This window comes from Coregonus lavaretus, assembly GCF_964263955.1.
Source record: "Coregonus lavaretus genome assembly, chromosome: 15".
Taxonomy (NCBI): Eukaryota; Metazoa; Chordata; class Actinopteri; order Salmoniformes; family Salmonidae; genus Coregonus; species Coregonus lavaretus.
Window position 1 is genome coordinate 4,812,331 of NC_140002.1, and position 24,630 is coordinate 4,836,960.

The 24,630-nt window shown below is 44.4% G+C and overlaps 1 protein-coding gene across 1 annotated transcript; it reads right to left on the reverse strand.

Annotated features, from left to right (window-relative positions):
- Positions 1–438: 438 nt before the first annotated feature.
- Positions 439–20,744, reverse strand: ndfip1l (Nedd4 family interacting protein 1, like). The gene is made up of 7 exons (XM_084178756.1): positions 20,543–20,744; positions 14,124–14,202; positions 13,721–13,851; positions 12,703–12,790; positions 11,766–11,890; positions 10,062–10,128; positions 439–974 (listed from the first exon to the last, which is right to left on the reverse strand). The coding sequence occupies exons 1-7, from the start codon at positions 20,570–20,572 to the stop codon at positions 871–873; spliced, it is 624 nt and encodes a 207-aa protein (XP_084034882.1). The 5' UTR covers positions 20,573–20,744; the 3' UTR covers positions 439–870.
- Between the last annotated feature and the right edge of the window lie 3,886 nt (positions 20,745–24,630).

A 24,630-nucleotide genomic window follows, 5' to 3' on the forward strand; every position in this document is an offset into this window, starting at 1 on the left:
CTATATCTTCTTGTGTATTACACCAGATTCACTGACTAACCCCAAACATGGAGACGTGTACTCTACTACCCTAACGTCCATCTCAACCTCCCTCCCTCTTACACGCAGTGACAGTTACAAGGGTTGTGTACAAAAACCTGTGCCAACCAAAACCGTCAATGCAAATAGTTAAGGATTAATGAGTGTAAAATATGACTGGTACATAAATCTGAACAGTTTAACCAATTGTAGGTCTTCTCATGCAGGCCGCCCCTTGAAAAAGAGACCTTAGTCTCAAAGGGCCTCCTAAATAAAAGGTTAAATCAATTGTCTGAGACACTCCTTAAAACTGACAAACCCTAGCAACAAGGTTTCAATGCCTACCTCGATCACTGTATTGACTAGGATTTCCAGAGTGAAAATGACACTTGAATACAAACTCATTCAGTTCTCCACATGTAAGGTAACATCTTAAGACAGACTTTAATTTCATTATCATATACATCGAGAAAAAAAAGCACTTCGTTCGATAAATTTGACTCAAAGGGTCAGCATACAGCTGAGCAGTCACCATATCAAACACATTGAAAGAGGACAGAAAAAGACAAAGACTGCCCCCTATTGGCTAAAAGGGGCACAGCACATACCATTGCTATAAACAGATAATAATAATAATATGTAAGGCATTATTTATACATCACAGACTTGATTGCAAATAGCGCTTGACATAAACCACTAATGATTGAATAGTTACAGAATTGTCAGCATCCACCAGTTTACATCAAGAGACAGAGTATCGTCCGATTCAACTGCAGCAAAACAATTCTCAGCCTCCCGTGATGGAGTTTAGAAGCCAGAGCAAACTTCTCTATAGATGTCGGCTTTCCACTTTTAGTAAATGAAAAGGACTCTGGTTCGCGGGAGAGTAGAAAATGAGTCAGCCATTTTGCGTATCTTGACGTAGTTGATGAATCCTCTGAGGAAGAGCAGGAATCCTGGAGGACAGAGAATACAGCAGGATATAGCGGGAGTTCTTTTTCTACAATGTTTTTGGGGGCAGCAACTCCCAAATCCCAAAATTAAACAAGACATTCTTGGTAGTGTGAGTGTTAACTCTCTTCTATAAAGGGTCATAGTAATACTGGCTTCATGCACACTGTCCATTCTATAGATACTACAGTTGAATGGCGGGAACCCGGGTACCGGGATTTAAACGCCCAAAACTATTCCCTTTTCCCGGGATAAATAACTGTGAGAAAGCGGTAAATTATAATACATTAGTTATGAACAGCATGGTGTGAAATGGATCTGTTAAATTATATGCAATGTCTAAAATCGGTCTTCTCTACAGCCTCTGCATGATGAATCAACGCTCAGGGTGGGGACAGACAGCACAACTTAGATTGGAGCACAGTTCACAATGCATGTAGACCTACGTATCATCTCATCATGGTAACTGTTTTTCTTGTGACAGGTAGGCCTGCAGTCGTGGTCAAAAGTTGAGAATGACAAGTATTGGTCTTCACAAAGTTCGCTGCTTCAGTGTTATGAGATATTTTTGTCAGATGTTACTATGGTATACTGAAGAATAATTACAAGCATTCCATAAGTGTCAAAGGCTTTTATTGACAATTACATTTAGTTTATGCAAAGAGTCAATATTTGCAGTGTTGACCCTTCTTTTTCAAGACCTCTGCAATCCACCCTGGCATGCTGTCAATTAACTTCTGGGCCACATCCTGACTGATGGCAGCCCATTCTTGCATAATCAATGCTTGGAGTTTGTCAGAATTTGTGGGGTTTTGTGTTTGTCCACCCGCCTCTTGAGGATCGACCCCAAGTTCTCAATGGGATTAAGGTCTGGGGAGTTTCCTGGCCATGGACCCAAAATGTCGATGTTTTGTTCCCCGAGCAACTTAGTTATCACTTTTGCCTTATGGCAAGGTGCTCCATCATGCTGGAAAAGGCATTGTTCGTCACCAAACTGTTCAAGGAGAGTTGGGAGAAGTTGCTCTCGGAGGATGTGTTGGTACCATTCTTTATTCATGGCTGTGTTCTTAGGCAAAATTGTGAGTGAGCCCACTCCCTTGGCTGAGAAGCAACCCCACACATGAATGGTCTCAGGATGCTTTACTGTTGGCATGACACAGGACTGATGGTAGCGCTCACCTTGTCTTCTCCGGACAAGCTTTTTTCCGGATGCCCCAAACAATCGGAATGGGGATTCATCAGAGAAAATGACTTTACCCCAGTCGTCAGCAGTCCAATCCCTGTACCTTTTGCAGAATATCAGTCTGTCCCTGATGTTTTTCCTGGAGAGAAGTGGCTTCCTCGCTGCCCTTCTTGACACCAGGCCATCCTCTAAAAGTCTTTGCCTCACTGTGCGTGCAGATGCACTCACACCTGCCTGCTGCCATTCCTGAGCAAGCTCTGCACTGGTGGTGCCCCAATCCCGCAGCTGAATCAACTTTAGGAGACGGTCTTGGCACTTGCTGGACTTTCTTGGGCGCCCTGAAGCCTTCTTCACAACAATTGAACCTCTCTCCTTGAAGTTCTTGATGATCTGAATGGTTGATTTAGGTGCAATCTTACTAGCAGCAATATCCTTGCCTGTGAAGCCCTTTTTGTGCAAAGCAATGATGACGGCACGTGTTTCCTTGAAGGTAACCATGGTTAACAGAGGAAGAACAATGATTTCAAGCACCACCCTCCTTTTAAAGTTTCCAGTCTGTTATTCTAACTCAATCAGCATGACAGAGTGATCTCCAGCCTTGTCCTCGTCAACACTCTCACCTGTGTTAACGAGAGAATCACTGACATTATGGCAGCTGGTCCTTTTGTGGCAGGCTGAAATGCAGTGGAAATGTTTTTTGGGGATTAAGTTCATTTTCATGGCAAAGAGGGACTTTGCAATTAATTCCAATTCATCTGATCACTCTTCATGACATTCTGGAGTATATGCAAATTGCCATCATCAAAACTGAGGCAGCAGACTTTGTGAAAATTAGTATTTGTGTCATTCTCAAAACTTTTGACATTTGCTGCAGCATAGCCTATAATATAAATACAGAATACGCGTCTAATTTACCTATCTCCATCTGGCTTTCGGGGTCACCTTATTTTTTAAATTGTAAAGATTTGTTTTATTTTTTATTGCAGCTGCAGAGTTTTAAAAACAGCCTGTCACTCGAATATCGTTGCTTTAAAAATCAGTGCATGCGAGAGCATTCTCGCAGTCTCTCTCTCCATCAATTCCAATCAAATTGCATCCAAAATAGATAATCATGTTTTATATTGATATATCTATATGTCCTAGCCTACCTCTTTCAGGTAATAAATGCAATACAGTATTAGCCTTATATGTAGCTAATTAATGATTGGTTATGCATAATAAGCTTCTAACTTATAGCCTCTGTCTCTTGTGCAATACGCAAGCACCTGTGCGCCACTGGCCTCTCCTTAAAAAACACTCCTTAGCTCTTGGAGCCCCATGCAGGAAAAGCTAGACTAGAATAGCTTGCTGGACATTATTATGTTAGCATTTATTATACCAATACACTATTCGAAGATCTTGTTTGTTGAATGTTAAAAACAGCAGCCAATAGAACTCACGGGTAGTTTGAAAGAAGAGCGAACGCGCGATGGCGGTAGGCTATAGCAGTTATTTATTCAGACCCACAACTATTAAATTATCTTCGCCAAGAGAAGTGAAAGCCTTCTGTATCTAATTCTAGTCCTATAATATTCAAGGATGTCAGAATGAATAAGATAAGGACAACAAAACGTATTTCATTTAACTGTTGAAAGCGAGAAAAGAATGAAGCAACAATAGAGAGCGAGAGCCTACTAGGCTAATAACATTAGGAGAGATATATACACAGCCAGCATATGTGGGAACTCCTTCAAGACTGTTGGAAAAGCATTCCAGGTGAAGCTGGTTGAGAGAATGCCAAGAGTGTGCAAAGCTGTCAACAAGGCAAAGGGTGGCTATTTAAAGAATCTGAAATATAAACACTTGTTTAACACTTTTTTGGTTACATGATTCCATGTGTTATTTCAAAGTTTTGATGTCTTCACTATTATTCTACAATGTAGAAAATAGTAAAACTAAAGAAAAACCCTGGAAAGAATAGGTGTCCAAACTTTTGACTGGTACTGTACGTATTGGATAACGGCACAATCATTTGGGCTTGGCCTCATTAAAATGTATTTAATGTAGCGCTCATAAAATATATTTAATGTATGGCTCATCAGGCTCAGGTATCATCAGGCTTGAATTTTAGATCAAAGCTCTAATCAAATCCAGGGACAGACCTATTTATATGCTTTATAATGCTTTTGAATGACACTTTCAGTTTTAGCAGGCAATACCGGGTTAGACAGGAGAAAGGGGATTTATTCTCGGGATGGAACACCCTAATAGATACTTCTCTGTATTTATTTAAATAAAAATGGGACTAATGTGTGACAATCTAAATGGTTTGAAACAAATAAAATAGATTTTCATGCAGTTCCATGTGCACTTAGAGGAATAAAGTGAATATATGCAAATTGGCCCATAACTCCACCTATACAACATAGGCCTAGGACTATACGTCCTTTAAGAAGGGTTCTTACAGACATTGGCAAGTCAAATTCAAGGACTTTCAGGGACTTTTTCAAGCACTTAAATTGTAATTTTCAAGGACCTCAATGTTATACAATTGTACATATAGGGCCTGATAAAGAGGTCTGTGTGGACACATAATAAAGCCACTAATAGCCGTAGCATTAATCTCACCATTTGAATCTCACCATGGCGGTTTTTATAATGAGAGAGTGACCAAAAAAACATGTTCCTTCCGTCTTTCTTAATGGAAGGATTTGTATGGAAAGCCAAGTTGAAGCCAACAGATGTTGTCGTCCTCATAATAACTGCACGTGGTTTTACCGCAACAGAGTAGCGCAACACCCTTCAATTAAAGCAGCGGGGGGGGGGGGAATACAAAAATGGCCAAATCTCTCACAAAAACAGATCAAAAATAAAATCACATAAGTATGAGGGACAAGGAGAACTTATAAATTGGCTACAATAATTACAATATATTTTTAAGCACCAAATTGAGGAAACGTCTGATTTTCAAGGTAGGCTTATTACAGTACTTGCATTTCTGAGCTCCAAATTCAAGTAGGCTACTTCAAGACATTATATCCAGAAGAATTAATAGGAATAGCGTTGGGTGTTGTGTAACAGTCTATCCTACACAGTCGTGCACAGTAGACTCAGTGTCCAAGCTGAGGCACAAAAACATTAACTCATTACCGTGATGCTTTCTCTGTTAAATGAGACCCTGCTGTAAATCAAGCAGACAATAGATGATCAACTTCAATTTGCTAGGGATATTAGATCCAACGTGGATCCAGGCACAACCGTCTTCACCAGCATAACGAATGAGACACCAAAATATTCTGGACATTCCTCACAAAACACCTTTTTTCCAGCACTTGGGCTGTTGTTGCATTGCATGGCTTTCACAACAGCTGTTGGTCACTTCACTGTCATTCGGAAAATTCCTTCCTGGATCACCGCGTAACTGATCAGCTGGACACCAAATGTGCATCCAACAAGGAATATGCATAATTGTTAAAGAACCACGTTAATGATAGTATCGATTTAGGATTTAAGTATCAAAGTAAAGGTGACTTTCAGTTAGAAGCATTTGATTTAGCAATGCAAACATTATGTGTGCCCATGAAAACTGTTTTCACCCCGTAACATAAGGAGACACTAAATATTATGTAGTTACACTGCATTTCTGAGATCTCTATACAAAAAAACTGTACGATAGCTAGATCCAGGATTCTTACAGGGTTCAAGTGAAATGTCTAATTTAACTGATTAATGCTTAATATATGATATACAGTGCATTCGGAAAATATTCAGACCCCTTGACTTTTTCCACATTTTGTCCCAGTACAGCCTTATTCTAAAATTAATTAAATTGTTTTTTTCCACCCGTCAGCAATCTACACACAATACTCCATAATGCAAAAACAGGTTTTTAAAAATGTTTGCTACAAAAAATAAAGAAAACTGAAATATCACATTTATTTAAGTATTCAGACCCTTTACTCAGTACCTCTGTTGAAGCACCTTTGGCAGTGATTACAGCCTCGAGCCTTCTTGGGTATGACGCTACAAGCTTGGCACACCTGTATTTGGGGAGTTTCTCCCATTCTTCTCTGCAGATCCTGTCAAGCGCTGTCAGATTGGATGGGGAGCGTCGCTGTACAGCTATTTTCAGGTCTCTCCAGAGATGTTTGATCGGGTTCAAGTCCAGGGTCTGGCTGGGCCACTCAAGGACATTCAGAGACCTCTCCCGAAGCCACTCCTGCGTGGTCTTGGCTGTGTGCTTAGTGTCGTTGTCCTGTTGGAAGGTGAACCTTTGCCCCAGTCTGAGGTCCTGAGCGCTCTCGAGCTGGTTTTCATCAAGGATTTGCTCCGTTCATCTTTCCCTCGATCCTGACTAGTCTCCCAGTCCCTGCCGCTGAAAAACATCCCCACAGCATGCTGCTGCCACTCCCATGCTTCACCGTAGGGATGGTGCCAGGTTTCCTCCAGACGTGACGCTTGGCATTCAGGCTAAAAAGTTCAATCTTGGTTTCATCAGAACAGAGAATCTTGTTGGTCATGGCTCACATCAACACCATTATCCCAGAAACCCTAGACCCACTCCAATTTGCATACCGCCCCAACAGATCCACAGATGATGCAATCTCTATTGCACTCCACACTGCCCTTTCCCACCTGGACAAGAGGAACACCTACGTGAGAATGCTATTCATTGACTACAGCTCAGCATTCAACACCATAGTGCCCTCAAAGCTCATCACTAAGCTAAGGATCCTGGGACTAAACACCTCCCTCTGCAACTGGATCCTGGACTTCATGACGGGCCGCCCCCAGGTGGTAAGGGTAGGTAACAACACATCTGCCACACTGATCCTCAACACGGGGGCCCCTCAGGGGTGCGTGCTCAGTCCCCTCCTATACTCCCTGTTCACCCATGGCTGCATGGCCAGGCACGACTCCAACACCATCATTAAGTTTGCCGACGAAACAACAGTGGTAGGCCTGATTACCGACAAGGATGAGACAGCCTATAGGGAGGTGGTCAGAGACCTGGCCGTGTGGTGCCAGGATAACAACCTCTCCCTCAACGTGACCAAGACAAAGGAGATTATTGTGGACTACAGGAAAAAAAAAAAAGAGGACTGAGCACGCCCCCATTCTCATCAACAGGGCTGTAGTGGAACAGGTTAAGAGCTTCAAGTTCCTTGGTGTCCACATCACCAACAAACTATCATGGTCCAAACACACCAAGACAGTCATGAAGAGGGCACGACAAAGCCTATTCCCCCTCAGGAGACCGCAAGGCACTACAGAGGGTAGTGTGTACATCACTGGGGCCAAGCTTCCTGCCATCCAGGACCTCTATACCAGCCGGTGTCAGAGGAAGGCCCTCAAAATTGTCAAAGACTCCAGCCACCCTAGTCATAGACTGTTCTCTCTGCTACCGCACGGCAAGCGGTACCGGAGTGCCAAGTCTAGGTCCAAAAGACTTCTCAACATCTTCAACCCCTAAGCCATAAGACTCCTGAACAGCTAATCATGGCTACCCGGACTATTTACACTGCAATATTACGCTGCTGCTACTGTTAATTATTTATGCATAGTCACTTTAACTCTACCCACATGTACATATTACTTCAACTACCTCAACTAGCCGGTGCCCCCGCACATTGACTCTGCACTGTATATACAGTGGGGGAAAAAAGTATTTAGTCAGCCACCAATTGTGCAAGTTCTCCCACTTAAAAAGATGAGAGAGGCCTGTAATTTTAATCATAGGTACACGTCAACTATGACAGACAAAATGAGAAAAAAAATCCAGAAAATCACATTGTAGGATGTTTAATGAATTTATTTGCAAATTATGGTGGAAAATTAGTATTTGGTCACCTATAAACAAGCAAGATTTCTGGCTCTCACAGACCTGTAACAACTTATTTAAGAGGCTCCTCTGTCCTCCACTCGTTACCTGTATTAATGGCACCTGTTTGAACTTATTATCAGTATAAAAGACACCTGTCCACAACCTCAAACAGTCACACTCCAAACTCCACTATGGCCAAGACCAAAGAGCTGTCAAAGGACACCAGAAACAACATTGTAGACCTGCACCAGGCTGGGAAGACTGAATCTGCAATAGGTAAGCAGCTTGGTTTGAAGAAATCAACTGTGGGAGCAATTATTAGGAAATGGAAGACATACAAGACCACTGATAATCTCCCTCGATCTGGGCCTCCACACAAGATCTCACCCCGTGGGGTCAAAATGATCACAAGAACGGTGAGCAAAAATCCCAGAACCACACGGGGGGACCTAGTGAATGACCTGCAGAGAGCTGGGATCAAAGTAACAAAGCCTACCATCAGTAACACACTACGCCGCCAGGGACTCAAATCTTGCAGTCCCAGACGTGTCCCCCTGCTTAAGCCAGTACATGTCCAGGCCCGTCTGAAGTTTGCTAGAGTGCATTTGGATGATCCAGAAGAGGATTGGGAGAATGTCATATGGTCAGATGAAACCAAAATAGAAGTTTATGGTAAAAACTCAACTCGTCGTGTTTGGAGGACAAAGAATGCTGAGTTGCATCCAAAGAACACCGTGAAGCATGGGTGTGGAAACATCATGCTTTGGGGCTGTTTTTCTGCAAAGGGACCAGGACGACTGATCCGTGTAAAGGAAAGAATGAATGGGGCCATGTATCGTGAGATTTTGAGTGAAAACCTCCTTCCATCAGCAAGGGCATTGAAGATGAAACGTGGCTGGGTCTTTCAGCATGACAATGATCCCAAACAAACCGCCCGGGCAACGAAGGAGTGGCTTCGTAAGAAGCATTTCAAGGTCCTGGAGTGGCCTAGCCAGTCTCCAGATCTCAACCCCATAGAAAATCTTTGGAGGGAGTTGAAAGTCCGTGTTGCCCAGCGACAGCCCCAAAACATCACTGCTCTAGAGGAGATCTGCATGGAGGAATGGGCCAAAGTACCAGCAACAGTGTGTGAAAACCTTGTGAAGACTTACAGAAAACGTTTGAACTGTGTCATTGCCAACAAAGGGTATATAACAAAGTATTGAGAAACTTTTGTTATTGACCAAATACTTATTTTCCACCATAATTTGCAAATAAATTCATTAAAAATCCTACAATGTGATTTTCTGGATTTTTTTTCTCATTTTGTCTGTCATAGTTGCCGTGTCCCTATGATGAAAATTACAGGCCTCTCTCATCTTTTTAAGTGGGAGAACTTGCACAATTGGTGGCTGACTAAATACTATTTTTCCCCACTGTATAGCCTCCCTACTGTTATTTTATTTTACTTCTGCTCTTTTTTTCTCAACACTTTTTTGTTGTTGTTTTATTTTACTTTTTTATTAAAAATAAATGCACTGTTGTTTAAGGGCTGTAAGTAAGCATTTCACTGTAATGTCTGCACCTGTTGTGTTCAGCGCATGTGGCCAATAACATTTGATTTGATCCGTTTTCCATTTTTAATACATTTGGAAAAATTTCTAAAAACCTGTTTTCGCTTTGTCATTATCGGGTATTGTGTGTAGATTGATGATAAAAAATATATTTTTTTTATTCATCCATTTTAGAATAAGGCTGTCATGTACCAAAATGAGGTCTGAATATGTAACTTACACTGCCATAAATGCATGGACAGAAAAGTTAATGTTTTATGTCACACAATTTGACAAATCCGTCATCATGGGTTTGAAATCAACTCGTGAATTTTTATTGAATATAGCTATGATCCCCCTTTATATATTAAATATGTATATGTAAATTAAAAAACATTTGGCAGATTATTATCAATGACTTATCAACAGCTGTAACACGTTGTCCAGTGTAGGAAATCCTCACTGGTGCCCTCATTTATAAAAACACCCCTCTACACCAATGCTACAATGTTTCTTCATTTACCTGTCTAGTACTACTAATGAGAAATACTAACAGAAAACTGGTTGTACCTACCCATTACCAGGAACACCCACCACAGCCAGTACTGCCCATCAAAGTACCCGGGGAAGTAGCTGGAGAACTGGGAAAATCACAGAAACATTAACAGATAAGTGGACCAGTCAGAGTAAAGCATGAACGTGATCTTGGGCTCTGGGAGAGGGAAACATCAGATCACTGCTCCAAGATGCCGCTGTACTGTATGATGGCAGTTTGCGAGCTCCGACCCAACTTTGATTGTTGGGAAAGAGCTCGCAAGTTAAGCATTTCACTGTACTGTTTTACACCTGTTGTATCCTGTGCATATGACAATAAAACCTGAAACTAAAGCTCAGAGGGCTTTAGTAGTGATATCTTGTGTAAAAATAAATAAATAGTCACACACACTAAATATTGCCTGGCCACGCCCACAGACGTTAGTTTCTTCTCCCCAATGAGTCTGGATCTGAGTACCTCCCTGACCCTTCACCAAATGCCAACACATTCAGGGCCATCTGATTAGTCCAGAAACCGATGGGTTGGGCCATAGCCACGTGGGTAAAGCGGCAGTTTGAAAACTTGTCATTGGCTTTGATACTCAATGGTTAGAGATGATCCAATCGTGCACCTCGTCACCACAAACAACTTCAATGATGGCAGTCTCAGACTAAAGTATGTAGCGAACAACAGCACAGCTGAAGAATTTAGTATGAGTCGTCAGGCTACTGTAAATATGCTCCCAATAATTGAATGGGTAAACGGAAGTGTTCTGTCATAAGATCCCTGCCACTAGACACCTCTTAGTGTTATATTAGTGCAAAGAACCTTGGCGTGACCCTGGACAACACCCTGTCGTTCTCCGCTAACATCAAAGCGGTGACCCGATCCGGCAGGTTCATGCTCTACAACATTTGCAGTGTACGACCCTACCTTACACAGAAAGTGGCACAGGTCCTAATCCAGGCACTTGTCATCTCCGGTCTGGATTACTGCAACTCGCTGTTGTCTGGGCTCCCTGCCTGTGCCATTAAACCCCTACAACTTATCCAGAACGCTGCAGCCCGTCTGGTGTTCAACCTTCCCAAGTTCTCTCATGTCACCCCGCTCCTCCGTACACTCCACTTGCTTCCAGTTGAAGCTTGCATCAACTACAAAACCATGGTGTTTGCCTACGGAGCTGTGAGGGGAACGGCACCTCCTTACCTTCAGGCTCTGATCAGACCCTACACCCAAACAAGGGCACTACGTTCATGCACCTCTGGCCTGCTAGCCCCCCTACCTCTACGGAATAACAGTTCCTGCTCAGCCCAGTCAAAGCTATTTGCTGCTCTGGAACCCCAATGGTGGAACAAGCTCCCCCACGACGCCAGGACAGCGGAGTCACTGACATCCTTCCGGAGACACTTGAAACCCTACCCCTTTAAGGAATACCTGGAATAGTATAAAGTAATCCATCTATCCCCCCCACACATATATAAAATAAAAATAAAAAAGGGAGTGGTTGTCCCCCTGGCTATCATAAGTTGAATGTAACAATTTGTAAGTCGCTCTGGATAAGAGCGTCTGCTAAATGACTTAAAAGTAAATGAAACAAAAACTTCTCTGACCAAAATATCACTACATATAATTTTAATAAAGTATTTAATGTATCTGTTGTATAAAACAAAGGTTTTTAAAAAATCTGGGAAATGTTTTCCTACCACATTCACAACATAGAGAGGGTTGGTAGGGATATGTTACCCGGACGATGAGGATCCACTTGATGAGTGACAGGCCGAAGCCAGATATGGCCCCGTAGCGGCCTGCTGCTGAGGTGGTCAGACAGAAGGACAGGAAGAAACCAATCCAGTTGAAGAGGAATGCCACTGAAGTGGAGGGAGAGAGAGAGAGAGAGGTGGAAAGAGAGGTGAAGAGAGAGAGAGAGAGGTGAAGAGAGAGAGAGAGAGAGAGAGGTGAAGAGAGAGAGAGGTGGAGAGAGAGAGAGAGAGAGGTAGTGGTAGAGAGAGAGAGAGGTGGCGAGAGAGAGAGAGAGAGAGGTGGAGAGAAAGGTAGAGAGAGAGGTAGAGAGAGGTGGCGAGAGAGAGAGAGAGGTGTAGAGAGAGAGTTGGCGAGAGAGAGAGAGGTGCAGGTAGAGAGAGAGAGGTGCAGGTAGAGAGAGAGGTGCAGGGAGAGAGAGAGAGAGAGAGAGAGAGAGAGAGAGAGAGAGAGAGAGAGAGAGGTAGAGAGAGAGAGAGAGAGAGAGAGGTAGAGAGAGAGAGAGGTAGAGAGAGAGAGAGAGAGAGGTAGAGAGAGAGAGAGAGAGAGAGAGAGAGAGAGAGAGAGAGGTGGAGAGAGAGGTGGAGAGAGAGAGAGAGAGGGGTGGAGAGAGAGAGAGAGAGAGGGGTGGAGAGAGAGACAGAGAGAGGTGGAGAGAGAGAGAGAGAGAGCGAGAGAGCGAGAGACGTGTAGTTAGAGAGAGAAGTGCAGGTAGAGAGAGAGGTGGAGAGAGAGAGAGGTGGAGAGAGAAGGGGCTTTAAAACAGAACTGTGCATAAGGTCTACTAAGATGGGCCGTTTCTCAACACAATTACCATTCTAAGATCACATCATAAAATAAATACATTACATGCCTCTTCTTCATTATACTAACCCCAGTCTCCACCAAGGAGGAGAAGATTCAACTTCAAGATGCAACTTACTAAAAAAGGTCAACATGAAAATCCCATCGTTCCCTATCTGTAGCTGGTCTGCATCCTCAAAGTCTTCCCTGGCTGCAAAGTCGTCATCCTGCAGAGATAAAGAAATGGTGTAGATTATTATCAAGTAATTTGATGATGGAAACCCCATTGCAGGCTATATCAACCAAGACCGCAAACATTCATGCTACAAACAAAGGATGTCCTTCTCTTCCTTGACATGTCCCTAATGTAGTGGATGTTCTAGTTATTCAGCTGGAGATGTTTAAATTTAGTTGAAAAATAACATTTGATGTGCTATCAGGAAATACAGCACTAATGTACAAACCCTCTACAGGCCGACACAGGTCTCTGCAAACGGTTGCCACATCTTTGCCTAACGGTACTATTCTATTTCACCCCGTTACTGTCCAGTTGGTACATCATCAAACGTTTCCAGCCGTTCCCCGTGCTGAACACAAGGCTGGCAATGTGTGACAAAGAAACAGACCAGTCATGGGAGGACACGTAAGGTGGTAAGGCAAAACATTTCCCACTAGAGGGCATAGATGAGCCGTCGCCCTCTCTTAAGGCGTCTGCCCGCCAGTGATCATTAGGGCGGTTCCGCCAGTGATGATTAGCGCGGGTCCGCCCACAATGTGTGACTCACTGTCAATACAGACTCAACCTATACTAAGTACAGTATATACCTACACACACACCCATGGTTAAACAGGCGTACTTTGATATTATATGCAATTAGATGCAATGGGGTTCATGGTGTCATTTTCAGAAACTAGCCTGCCTTCAGCTCAATGTAAATAGTACACAAAACTGAGGCGAGGTTGGTTACTTGGGAGATCAGCCACACCTTCAAAAAAATACTAAACAAATGGACTTAGGAGGTATTCTGACCGTCAATACACACAGGGACTGAATTCCTTTCTGCCACACCCACAACACAGAACCTGGATGAACACAAAATAGTCAGGCAAAACCACAAGGGAGGGTTATGTGGAGTTTGTAGCAGTGGAAGACTCACCCTTCCAGCCACCAAGGGAACATGGGCTTCAGCCTTGGTTCTCTCTGCCTCGTCATAGGAAGGGAGCGTTGTGGCCACGTTGTATGATGGTGGCTTGGGGAACCCCCCATCCTCTTTGTAGTCAAAATAAGCTAAGGGAGGTAAATAAGTGAAATAAGCTGCTGTGTTACATTTGAGTGCCATATATCCCCTTATGGTAGGCTAATTGCTGTAACACCATAAGTAAACCTAACGCTAGGCTAGTAGGGAAATCTCCTCTGTCATAAAAAAATATACTTGACTTGTTGTAGTTTAGTTCTGGACTGTGTAATGTCCAATGTCTCTCGGAGCAACGGTAAAGACATTGACCCCCAGGCCAAACCATAACACTCCACTGTGATGTGTGTGTGCATTGAACTCTTACCTGCATTATCTGCTGCAATGCTGCTGTAAGGGGGTGGGGCTTCAGCTGCCACCTGGAGAGCCTCCTCTTCATTGGGCAGCTGCATAAGGGAAGAGTCAATACACTGGTTATGCCTAGCTGACAGAGAACATCAACATGACGTAGCGAAGAAATCAGTTCAAGCCCTCGATAGTGGTCTTGTTTTATTTAGGCTCTAAGCTAAAGGGTCAGGCAAGTCCATATTATAGCAGATTTATGGACAGAACACACCATAACGAACACCGGCCGTTCTCAGTAGATCACCTGCTGGGTGACGAACTGTGGCGATTCAGCATGTAGAATCATCAGGAAATTAACAGAAAATGAAGGCCGATGTTCTGTAATCAGAGGAGACGAGGCTGTGCACTGTCAACGTTTGCTGTTTCGTTCCCTCTCTTAGGATCAAGAGAAGAAGTGGTCATGCTAGGTTTCAGCATCACGCTTTGACAGGACCTCACATGACCACCTACTCATGTGACAAAATAGCAAGCAGACAGCAGTTCTCCATTTTGGTTGTAAGTTATTTCGTTTTCTAACAGGTCGCCGAACAACCTATGGGAACTCCTTCCCCTTCACGTGATGTGATTGAAATGCATAATATCAAAGATGTTTACAGTCACGCCACACCCTTAATGTACCCACGTGACCAGTCACTATAAAAGGCGGTGTGGCGTGACTCTGCCTTTTCTTCCCTCTCACATTTATGTGTTTTACATTACGAGATCCCCTTCAGATGACTTTTTTACAGAATGATGATTCTTCAACAACGAGGAGGAGCCATGAGCAGGGCTTTTTCCTCACCGTCCCGAAGTGCAATTTCAACTGTCCCAAACAGAACTTGAACAGTCCCAAAATTAAAACATTTGCAGTGTTTATAAAGTTATTGGTGGATTTCTGGAGGCAGATATTAAGTTAATGTAATATAGACTTTGTTAAGAAAAAACATTTTTGCATCTTTAATGAAAACAGACAAACATCCATTACACAAGCATTTCGCTACACCGGCAATAACATCTGCTAAACAGGTGTAAGTGACAAATAACATTTGATTTATTATAAATAATTACAATGTATTAATTGATCATGCTAACCACATGTATACAATGTATCTAAGAGAGAACAATGTTATTGTGAACTGGTTACTGAATAAACTTAAGTTAGATACATTACATTCCACCACCAGCTGCCCCATTCAACAACATAACACAACAAAGAACGTGTGTTCCCCCGCCTTCACATTCTCTGCTTCATCCTCCCTCTTCAGTCACTGAAGAATGGTCGCCTTCCCCATCTTGAGCGCCACCACTTGCTAACGGCCAGGGCTAAAATGTACATTTTGGTACACCAGCAACTGTGGCAGGTAGATTTTTAAAAAATCTACCCAGCCACTCAGATTTTCTCAAATTTTAGTCATTTAGTAGACGCTCTTACAGAGCGATTTACAGTAGTGAGTGCATACATTTTCATTCATACTGGTCCCCCGTGGGAATCGAACCCACAACCCTGGCGTTGTGAGCGCCATGCTCTACCAACTGATCTACACGGGGCTATAACTTCCGTTTTGAACTGTCCCAGACATTTTTTTGTCATCCTCTGGACGACGGGATGCCCTTAATTTCGAGCCCTGGCCATGAGTAGTTGATTATATACACTGCTCCAAAAAATAAAGGGAACACTAAAATAACACATCCTAGATCTAAAATGAATGAAATAAATATTATTAAATACTTTTTTCTTTACATAGTTGAATGTGCTGACAACAAAATCACATGGATTTCATATCAACCCATGGAGGTCTGGATTTGGAGTCACCCTCAAAATTAAAGTGGAAAACCACACTACAGGCTGATCCAACTTTGATGTAATGTCCTTAAAACAAGTCAAAATGAGGCTCAGTAGTGTGTGTGGCCTCCAAGTGCCTGTATGACCTCCCTACAACGCCTGGGCATGCTCCTGATGAGGTGGCGGATGGTCTCCTGAGGGATCTCCTCCCAGACCTGGACTAAAGCATCCGCCAACTCCTGGACAGTCTGTGGTGCAACGTGGCGTTGGTGGATGGAGCGAGACATGATGTCCCAGATGTGCTCAATTGGATTCAGGTCTGGGGAACGGGCGGGCCAGTCTATAGCATCAATGCCTTCCTCTTGCAGGAACTGCTGACACACTCCAGCCACATGAGGTCTAGCATTGTCTTGCATTAGGAGGAACCCAGGGCCAACCACACCAGCATATGGTCTCACAAGGGGTCTGAGGATCTCATCTCGGTACCTAATGGCAGTCAGGCTACCTCTGGCGAGCACATGGAGGGCTGTGCGGCCCCCCAAAGAAATGCCACCCCACACCATGACTGACCCACCGCCAAACCAGTCATGCTGGAGGATGTTGCAGGCAGCAGAACGTTCTCCACGGCGTCTCCAGACTCTGTCACGTCTGTCACGTGCTCAGTGTGAACCTGCTTTCATCTGTGAAGAGCACAGGGCGCCAGTGGCGAATTTGCCAATCTTGGTGTTCTCTGGCAAATGCCAAACATCCTGCACGGTGTTGGGCTGTAAGCACAACCCCCACCTGTGGACGTCGGGCCCTCATACCACCCTCATGGAGTCTGTTTCTGACCGTTTGAGCAGACACATGCACATTTGTGGCCTGCTGGAGGTCATTTTGCAGGGCTCTGGCAGTGGTCCTCCTGCTCCTCCTTGCACAAAGGCGGAGGTAGCAGTCCTGCTGCTGGGTTGTTGCCCTCCTACGGCCTCCTCCACGTCTCCTGATGTACTGGCCTGTCTCCTGGTAGCGCCTCCATGCTCTGGACACTACGCTGACAGACACAGCAAACCTTCTTGCCACAGCTCGCATTGATGTGCCATCCTGGATGAGCTGCACTACCTGAGCCACTTGTGTGGGTTGTAGACTCCGTCTCATGCTACCACTAGAGTGAAAGCACCGCCAGCATTCAAAAGTGACCAAAACATCAGCCAGGAAGCATAGGAACTGAGAAGTGGTCTGTGGTCACCACCTGCAAAACCAGTCCTTTATTGGAGGTGTCTTGCTAATTGCCTATAATTTCCACCTGTTGTCTATTCCATTTGCACAACAGCATGTGAAATGTATTGTCAATCAGTGTTGCTTCCTAAGTGGACAGTTTGATTTCACAGAAGTGTGATTGACTTGGAGTTACATTGTGTTGTTTAAGTGTTCCCTTTATTTTTTTTGAGCAGTGTATATTTTTTTGTTTGTTTTGCTATTGAAGTTGTATTTATTTTTTCGGCAAACAAATGAACAAAAAAATAAATTATAATAAAACATTGTACAGCATAAAAACATGTAGCATGACATCCAGACATATCCTCCAACATAGCACACATACACAGTCAAATAGTATCTCACAAGCTACAATACAGAACTAAATGGGTTCACAAACATAAGTCATCACCTCACAGTCTCAGGAGTAGTTGATGTTTATCTACTCCCCCTCTCTGTCATTATTGTGCTGGCCCATACTAGCTAACTTGTATTGCTTTGTGTCAGGCATTTCCATCCTTGTGTGTTCGCTAGCTAGCTAGTTAACGGGATAGACCCGAAGCTACCTCAGACGTTAGCTCGTAGCTAGCTAGCTAAGTTAGCCACACATAGCTACCGTAGCTAGTTGGCTTGTTGTACCATTTGTTGGAGCTTGTTGACCCGTGTTACCCTTTTCTTGGAACACACGGAGTCAGTGCTGTAGACAGGATGTCGTTCCACCCATGTCAACAGTGTGAAAAACAACTCCCAGCCTCAGTTACAGACCTGCTCATCCAATGCCTTCAGGGCAATGCTCAGACGGTTGGGAAATCTTTGCCAACATGATGTGTGTTACACGGCACCACCTATGGTTAGTGTAGTCCAATCTCCCTGACAAAGAGAAGGTTCCACTCCTAGGTGTACCCATATCACCGGGCCAGACATTTGGCTGAGCAGCGGCCAAAGAAGCACAGATGGAGCTTCATTCCAAAGCCTAGAATGCATCAGCCAGCAAACCATTACTCCCGTCCCAGGGCCCCAACTGGGATGCCAAGAAACCAGACTCAGAAACACTCAGCCCTACCGAAGAGGTGGAGCACAACATCGCCCAAGAGGCAGAAGCGCACCATATGCAGGCCCCTCTGCACCACAGCACGCAGAGCCTCGGTCCTGATGGGACAGACTAGCGCAACACTGTTTCCTCGAGCACCACCTTTCCAACTGGAAAAGGTCAACGGCCTACAAGTGAGTGTAACGCAATCTACAAAAGGCTACGCACTACAAAAATGTTTTGCTGACCCCCACGCTTCAGGGGTGTCTTGAAAACAACAGCTCGCAACCCTGATCAAAAGCAAACACTCTGCTCTGAAATCTCCTTGCTCCATGTAATTGAAGAGGTAGAACCAGCACAACAAAACTGTGGGTTCTACTCAATATATTTTTTGGTGCCAAAAAAGGGCGGCGGCCTCCGTCCGTCCTGGACCTAAGGTGCCTTAATCCTCATCTTTCAGCACTTCCATTCAAAATGCTGACAATCAAAACCATCCTTCAGTCAGTAGGACCAGGCGATTGGTTCGCCACAGTGGACCTGAAAGACTTTCATATCCCCATTCAACCAGCACACAGAAAATCTGAGATTTGCCTTCGAAAAACATGTTTTTCAGGTTTCCGTTCTACCCTTCGGCCTTTCACCAAGTGCATAAGCACAGAGCTAGCCCCCCATTGCCAAGCAGAAGTCAGGGTTCTGAACTACTTAGACAATTGGCTAATATGTGCAGGGTCACAAAGCCTTGGCACACACATCCATGGTCCCACATCACCTCTCGGAGTTGGGACTAACAATGAACTTGGAAAATAGTTATCTGGTCCCCACTCAGTGTGCGCACTTCCTGGGCTTGACATCAGACACTCAAATCATGCGAGCAACACTCTCTCCAGAAAGAGTGGCATCTTTGACAAATTGTCTTTCAACATTCAAACTGAGAAAACAGGTGACAGCGCCAGAGAGAGTGAGAGAGAGGCTCCTAGGCCTACTAGCTGCTATAATCCATGTTGTACCATTAGGCTTGCTCTACAACAGACACAATCTGGTACAACATACACAATATACGTCCCAGAAGGGACAAACACAAAAAGCGGACAATTTCAATGAGTTGCTGGAGAATAGCAATACAATGGTGGCGCCTAGCACTTCAATCTCCCAGTGGAGTTCTCCTTGGCTCACATCAATGTGCTGGAGCGCAAGTCGGTTCACCCTTGCACTTCCTCCCAGTACTAAGAGGACAACATGTACTGATACGGGACAGACAACACAACCGGTGGTTGCACACATCAACTGCACCAGGTAACTACTACTTTGGGCAAACAGACAACTCACATCCCTTGTGGAGAATTAGGCAGCAGGCCCTCTTCTACAGAGGATGCACTCTTCCTTCTGACTGGAGGATACATCCCACAGTAGTGGAGGTGATCTGGGCACAATTCAGAAGAGCCGTCGCCGATCAGTTCACGTCGCAAGAGTCAACCGATTGTCCTATGTGGTTCTCCATAAAAGGGCCCAGCAGGAGTGTTCTCTTGAGTGATGAATCACGCTTCACAATCTGGCAGTCAGACGGACTAATCTGGGTTTGGCGTATGCCAGGAGAACGCTACCTCCCCCAATGCATAGTGCCAAATGTAAAGTTCGGTGGAGGAGGAATAATAGTCTGGGGCTGTTTTTCATGGTTCGGTGTAGGCCCCTTCGTTCCAGTGAAGGGCTATCTTAACGCTACAGCATACAATGACATTCTAGACGATTCTGTGTTTCCAAGTTTGTGGCAACAGTTTTGGGAAGGCCCTTTCCTGTTTCAGCATGACAATGCCCCCGTGCACAAAACGAGGTCCTTACAGAAATGGTTTGTCGAGATCAGTGTGGAAGAACTTGACTGGCCTGCACAGAGCCCTGACCTCAACCCCATCGAACACCTTTGAGATGAATTGGAACTGCGACTGCGAGCCAGGCCTAATCGCCCAACATCAAGTCCTCACTAACTGTAAGTCGCTCTGGATAAGAGCGTCTGCTAAATGACTAAAATGTAAAATGTAATGTAGTTTAGCTTGTTTGCTAGCATAATTAGCTAACGTTAGCTACACTATCGAAACATTACCATTACGAAAGTTGACCAAGTTAGCTAAAATGCATTGCTAAACAACAAAACAATGACTAACATTTTAATGTAGCTATAAAAGCATCATGACATGTGTTGATATTAATTTGTAAACTGACTTTTCAATCATAGTGCCATTCAAAACAATGAGGCCTAGTTAGAGCCAACCCATCACCAGTGTTTCTTTCAAACCACTAGCTAGTTGCTGTTAGCTAATACTTGCCAACGTTAACTCAAAGACACGACAAACGTTTTACTCACCTGCTGGTATCTAGCGCTTGGCTCAGCCATCCTGATATTAACAGAGGCAAATCCTTGTATTTAAACAATAAAGCAATTAGATTGTCATCAATGCAACGTTATTTAATACAGAAATTATAGCTATAACCGTAACGTAAACTCTATCCACGGGACGCTGTCTCTGCTCAGGTCCCTCCCCTCGCTTCTTCTTCTTCTTTGGGATTGGGTTGGCTGATCGCAGCCAACTTTGAAGGTGCATACACCGCCACCTACTGTACTGGAGTGTGAGGTCAATCACAGCCTACCTACATTACATTATCTTCATTAATCCTGTTCCTCCAAGAAAGTGAAAGAGCCCTAGACACCCCTTTCCTCCCCCCACTACACCACCCAAACTCCAACCCTGTCCAGCCTCTGTAACCCTTTCACATGATCTCTCCCCATCTACGTCATACAGTTCACAAAATATCAACACATGCTCCACCGTTTCCTCCACTAAACACTCATCACACATACCTGTTTCATGTCTCCTTATCATCCACAATGTCGCATTCAAACCTGTGTGCCCAAACTGTAGTCTACTCCACACAACTTCCTCTCTCCTACATCCCATACTCCCCACCTCTTCCTTTACTGACCGGTGCACGCGATAAAATTGCCTCCCCTTACTACTAGCATCCCATTCCCTTTGCCAAAGATTGAGTCCTTTTGCCCAGATCAAGGACTTGACTTCCCTGCGGCCCAGCGGGACCTGAATATCTACTCCCTCTCTCCTCACAGCACACTTATGCCAAATATCTTTATAACTAAACCAAGATAGACCACAGCCTGTCATTTTAAATGGGAACAAATGAGCCATAGTGGGCAGAACAAGTAATGAGGTAGGCAGAGCCAAGCAGGAGCTAGCGAGATCCTATTGGCACGTTCTAGCATTAATTAGCATATTTCCGTTGGGGAACGCCTACTCTGCGAAGTGCGCGTGTGCAACAACTCAATTCGCATTTGAACGCCTTATAAACAAAGCATTTTTTTTTTTACTTTGGCTAAGGGTAAAGTCTACAAAACTCTGTTTGTAACATATTGTAGTTTTGGGAACAGACAATTGTATTGAGATGAAATGTTTAATCGATGAGTAAATTAGCAGAATGTCAGCCAAAATCCATCTCGTTCCATCTTCTCCCACTGCAGTGTATGCGGCCGAGTTGATGCCATGATTATAGGTTTGAGATGGGTGGAGGAGGTGAAACCACTCAGAGTGGTGATCTGCTCTGATTCGGCTGCAGTGTTGAGTAGTGTGAAGACGGGCAGGTCGGATAGGGGAAACTTGTTTATGGAGATGATGGTGCTGTTAATGGGATTGGAGAGGATGGGAGTGATGGTAAACTTTTGCTGGGTTCCTGTCCATGTGGGTGTGGAGGGTAATGAGAAGACCGATATGGTGACTAATGCTGTGCTTAGACGAGGGATGCAAAAACCGTCATACCTGTCGGCATAGCGGGACAAGAAAGCAAGAAAGAGGGTGACGGCAAAAGCAAGCCAGCACGACGGTATGCGTTGCTATGGTGATTTCAGTAAACAATCAGTGCACATCAAGATCGGAAAGAAAACAACGCCACGGCAGACGGCAAAAGTTGAAATATTTGAACTTCGGTGGCAAGTCCCATCTACCATGGTGGCTGAAGGCATTCACCGCCAGCCTCAACCACTGCCGGCCAGCTACTGCCGGCCACTGGGCTTCCTCTCACTACGATATTTGGTAGTGAGTGGAAACGCCAACCGGATGCTTGAAATTTATTCATCCGGTGAAATATCTTGTCTCATTGTTCTATCTGTGCTTATGCCGCGTTTACATGGTACGAGGTAGACGGTAGCCGGCAAACCGGATGTCATTGTTTTCAATGAGAGCATGACGGTAAATGCCGTTGAGGCTGGTGGTGAATGCCATCAGCCGCCATGGTAGATGGGACTTGCCACCGAAGTTCAAATATTTCAACTTTTGCCGTCTTCCGTAGCGTTGTTTTCTTTCCGATCTTGATGTGCACTGATTGTTTACTGAAATCACCATAGCAACGCATACCGTCGTGCTGGCTTGCTTTTGCCGTCACCCTCTTTCTTGCTTTCTTGTCCCGCTATGCCGACAGGTATGACGGTTTTTGCATCCCTCGTCTAAGCACAGCATTAGTCACCATATCGGTCTTCTCATTACCCTCCACACCCACATGGACAGGAACCCAGCAAAAGTTTACCACCACTCCCATCCTCTCCAATCCCATTAACAGCACCATCATCTCCACAAACAAGTCTCCCCTATCCGACCTGCCCGTCTTCACACTACTCAACACTGCAGCCGAATCAGAGCAGATCACCGCTCTGAGTGGTTTCACCTCCTCCACCCATCTCAAACCTATAATCATGGTCATCAACTCTGCCGCTTACACTGACACATAATCAGTTAACCCGCTTACATACTCTAACATTGAAATCGGGGATATACACCCTTGCCCCCAGCCTACCACTTACTGTAGCCTTTGAACCATCTGTATATAGCCTTAAAAACAAATAAAAATGATTATCTATATATCTTTCCACACACCGTCTCACGTCCTCACCCCATTCTCTCCTGCATCAATCATGTCCACATCTACACTTGGTTTCGGAAACAACCACGGAGGAACGTTCCCCAATGCAATTGCCAGCCCCGTCTCTCTCTCTCCCCAGTCCATATTCTACCACCTTCTGGCCAATTGTCCACCAGTACGCCCTCTGCTTACCCACTCCTCCCTCTCAGTATTCCCCAGTTGCCGTGACCGCAGGATGTCCTTCTGAACTCCCTTTCAACCTCGCCCAGTGCTCTAATGCAAGTATGTCCCACCTTATCCTCAGTGGCAGTTACTCACTATCCACCTGCAATGCCTCAACAGGTGGCGTCCTGAAGGCACCCACACACAATCTCAGGGCCCTTGACTGTATCCTGTCCAGGCGCTGTAGTACCGTTTTGGCTGCTGATCCATACACAAAGCACCCATAACGCAAAGATGACCTGATCAATGCCTGGTACATATACAACAGTGTTTGTCTATACGACCCCCAATCATATCCTGCCACTGCCCTCATGAAGTTCAGAACCTTCATGCACTTAATTTAAATATGCTCAACATGTCTCTTCCACGTAAGCCTCTCATCAAACCACATACCTAAATACTTAAACTCAGACACCCTACCTATATCCTGACCATATATTTACAGCCTAACATCTTTAACCATTCTCCTAGAATACACCATAAAGCGGGACTTGGCCACAGACATGCTAAACCCCCATGTTAAAGACCAATCGTCCACAACTCCCACAGCTTCTTGTATCTTCCTCATCACATATTTCACATTCCCACCTCTCTTCCATACAGCCCCATCATCCGCATACAAGGCCACACCCACTCACTGTCCCTCCCCTCTCTTGCCAGCTTGTGACGTCAATACTCCAAAACATGGTAGCATTTGCTCTTTTAGCAGCCTGGTCACGCTCTTTACTCTCCTGCCCCAACAGAACACACTGGCAAAGATATTTGTACAGCGGAGGCTCCTCAGAGGAGGAAGGGGAGGACCATCCTCAGTGAATTTCATAAAAAAATTAAAATAGTGAAACATTTAAAAAGTTATCCATTTTAGATAAAACTATACAAAATGTATTCACGTGTCACCAAATAATTGATTAAAACACACTGTTTTGCAATAAAGGTCTACAGTAGCCTCAGCAGCACTCTGTAGGGTAGCACCATGGTGTAGCCGGAGGACAGCTAGCTTCTATCCTCCTCTGGGTACATTGACTTCAATACAAAACCTAGGAGGCTCATGGTTCTCACTGTATGTGTCACTGTCTGTCACCTCAAATCTTTCTCTCGACCTGTGTGCACCTACATTGTAAACTTTCATTCATAGGCTAGGTTGTAGCAACCTAATGGTGGGTATAGGGAACATTTTAGTATCATCGATGTTACATTGAACTGGGTGAATGGAATATGAATGACATTCATCCAGTATGCTGTAATAGAAATAAGGCCATGCTCATAAAAAATTTTATCGGCCTCCCGCATCTTAAACGGCACCAACCG

Bases quoted from the DNA above. Each gene is read 5' to 3' on its own strand.
- ndfip1l (XM_084178756.1), bottom strand. From the start codon at position 20,572: ATGGCTGAGCCAAGCGCTAGATACCAGCAG. The intron at 14,203-20,542 runs GTGAGTAAAACG...TCCCTTATGCAG, and splicing joins CAAGCGCTAGATACCAGCAG to CTGCCCAATGAAGAGGAGGC. The intron at 11,891-12,702 runs GTAAGTTGCATC...CCTCCACTTCAG, and splicing joins TTTCATGTTGACCTTTTTTA to TGGCATTCCTCTTCAACTGG.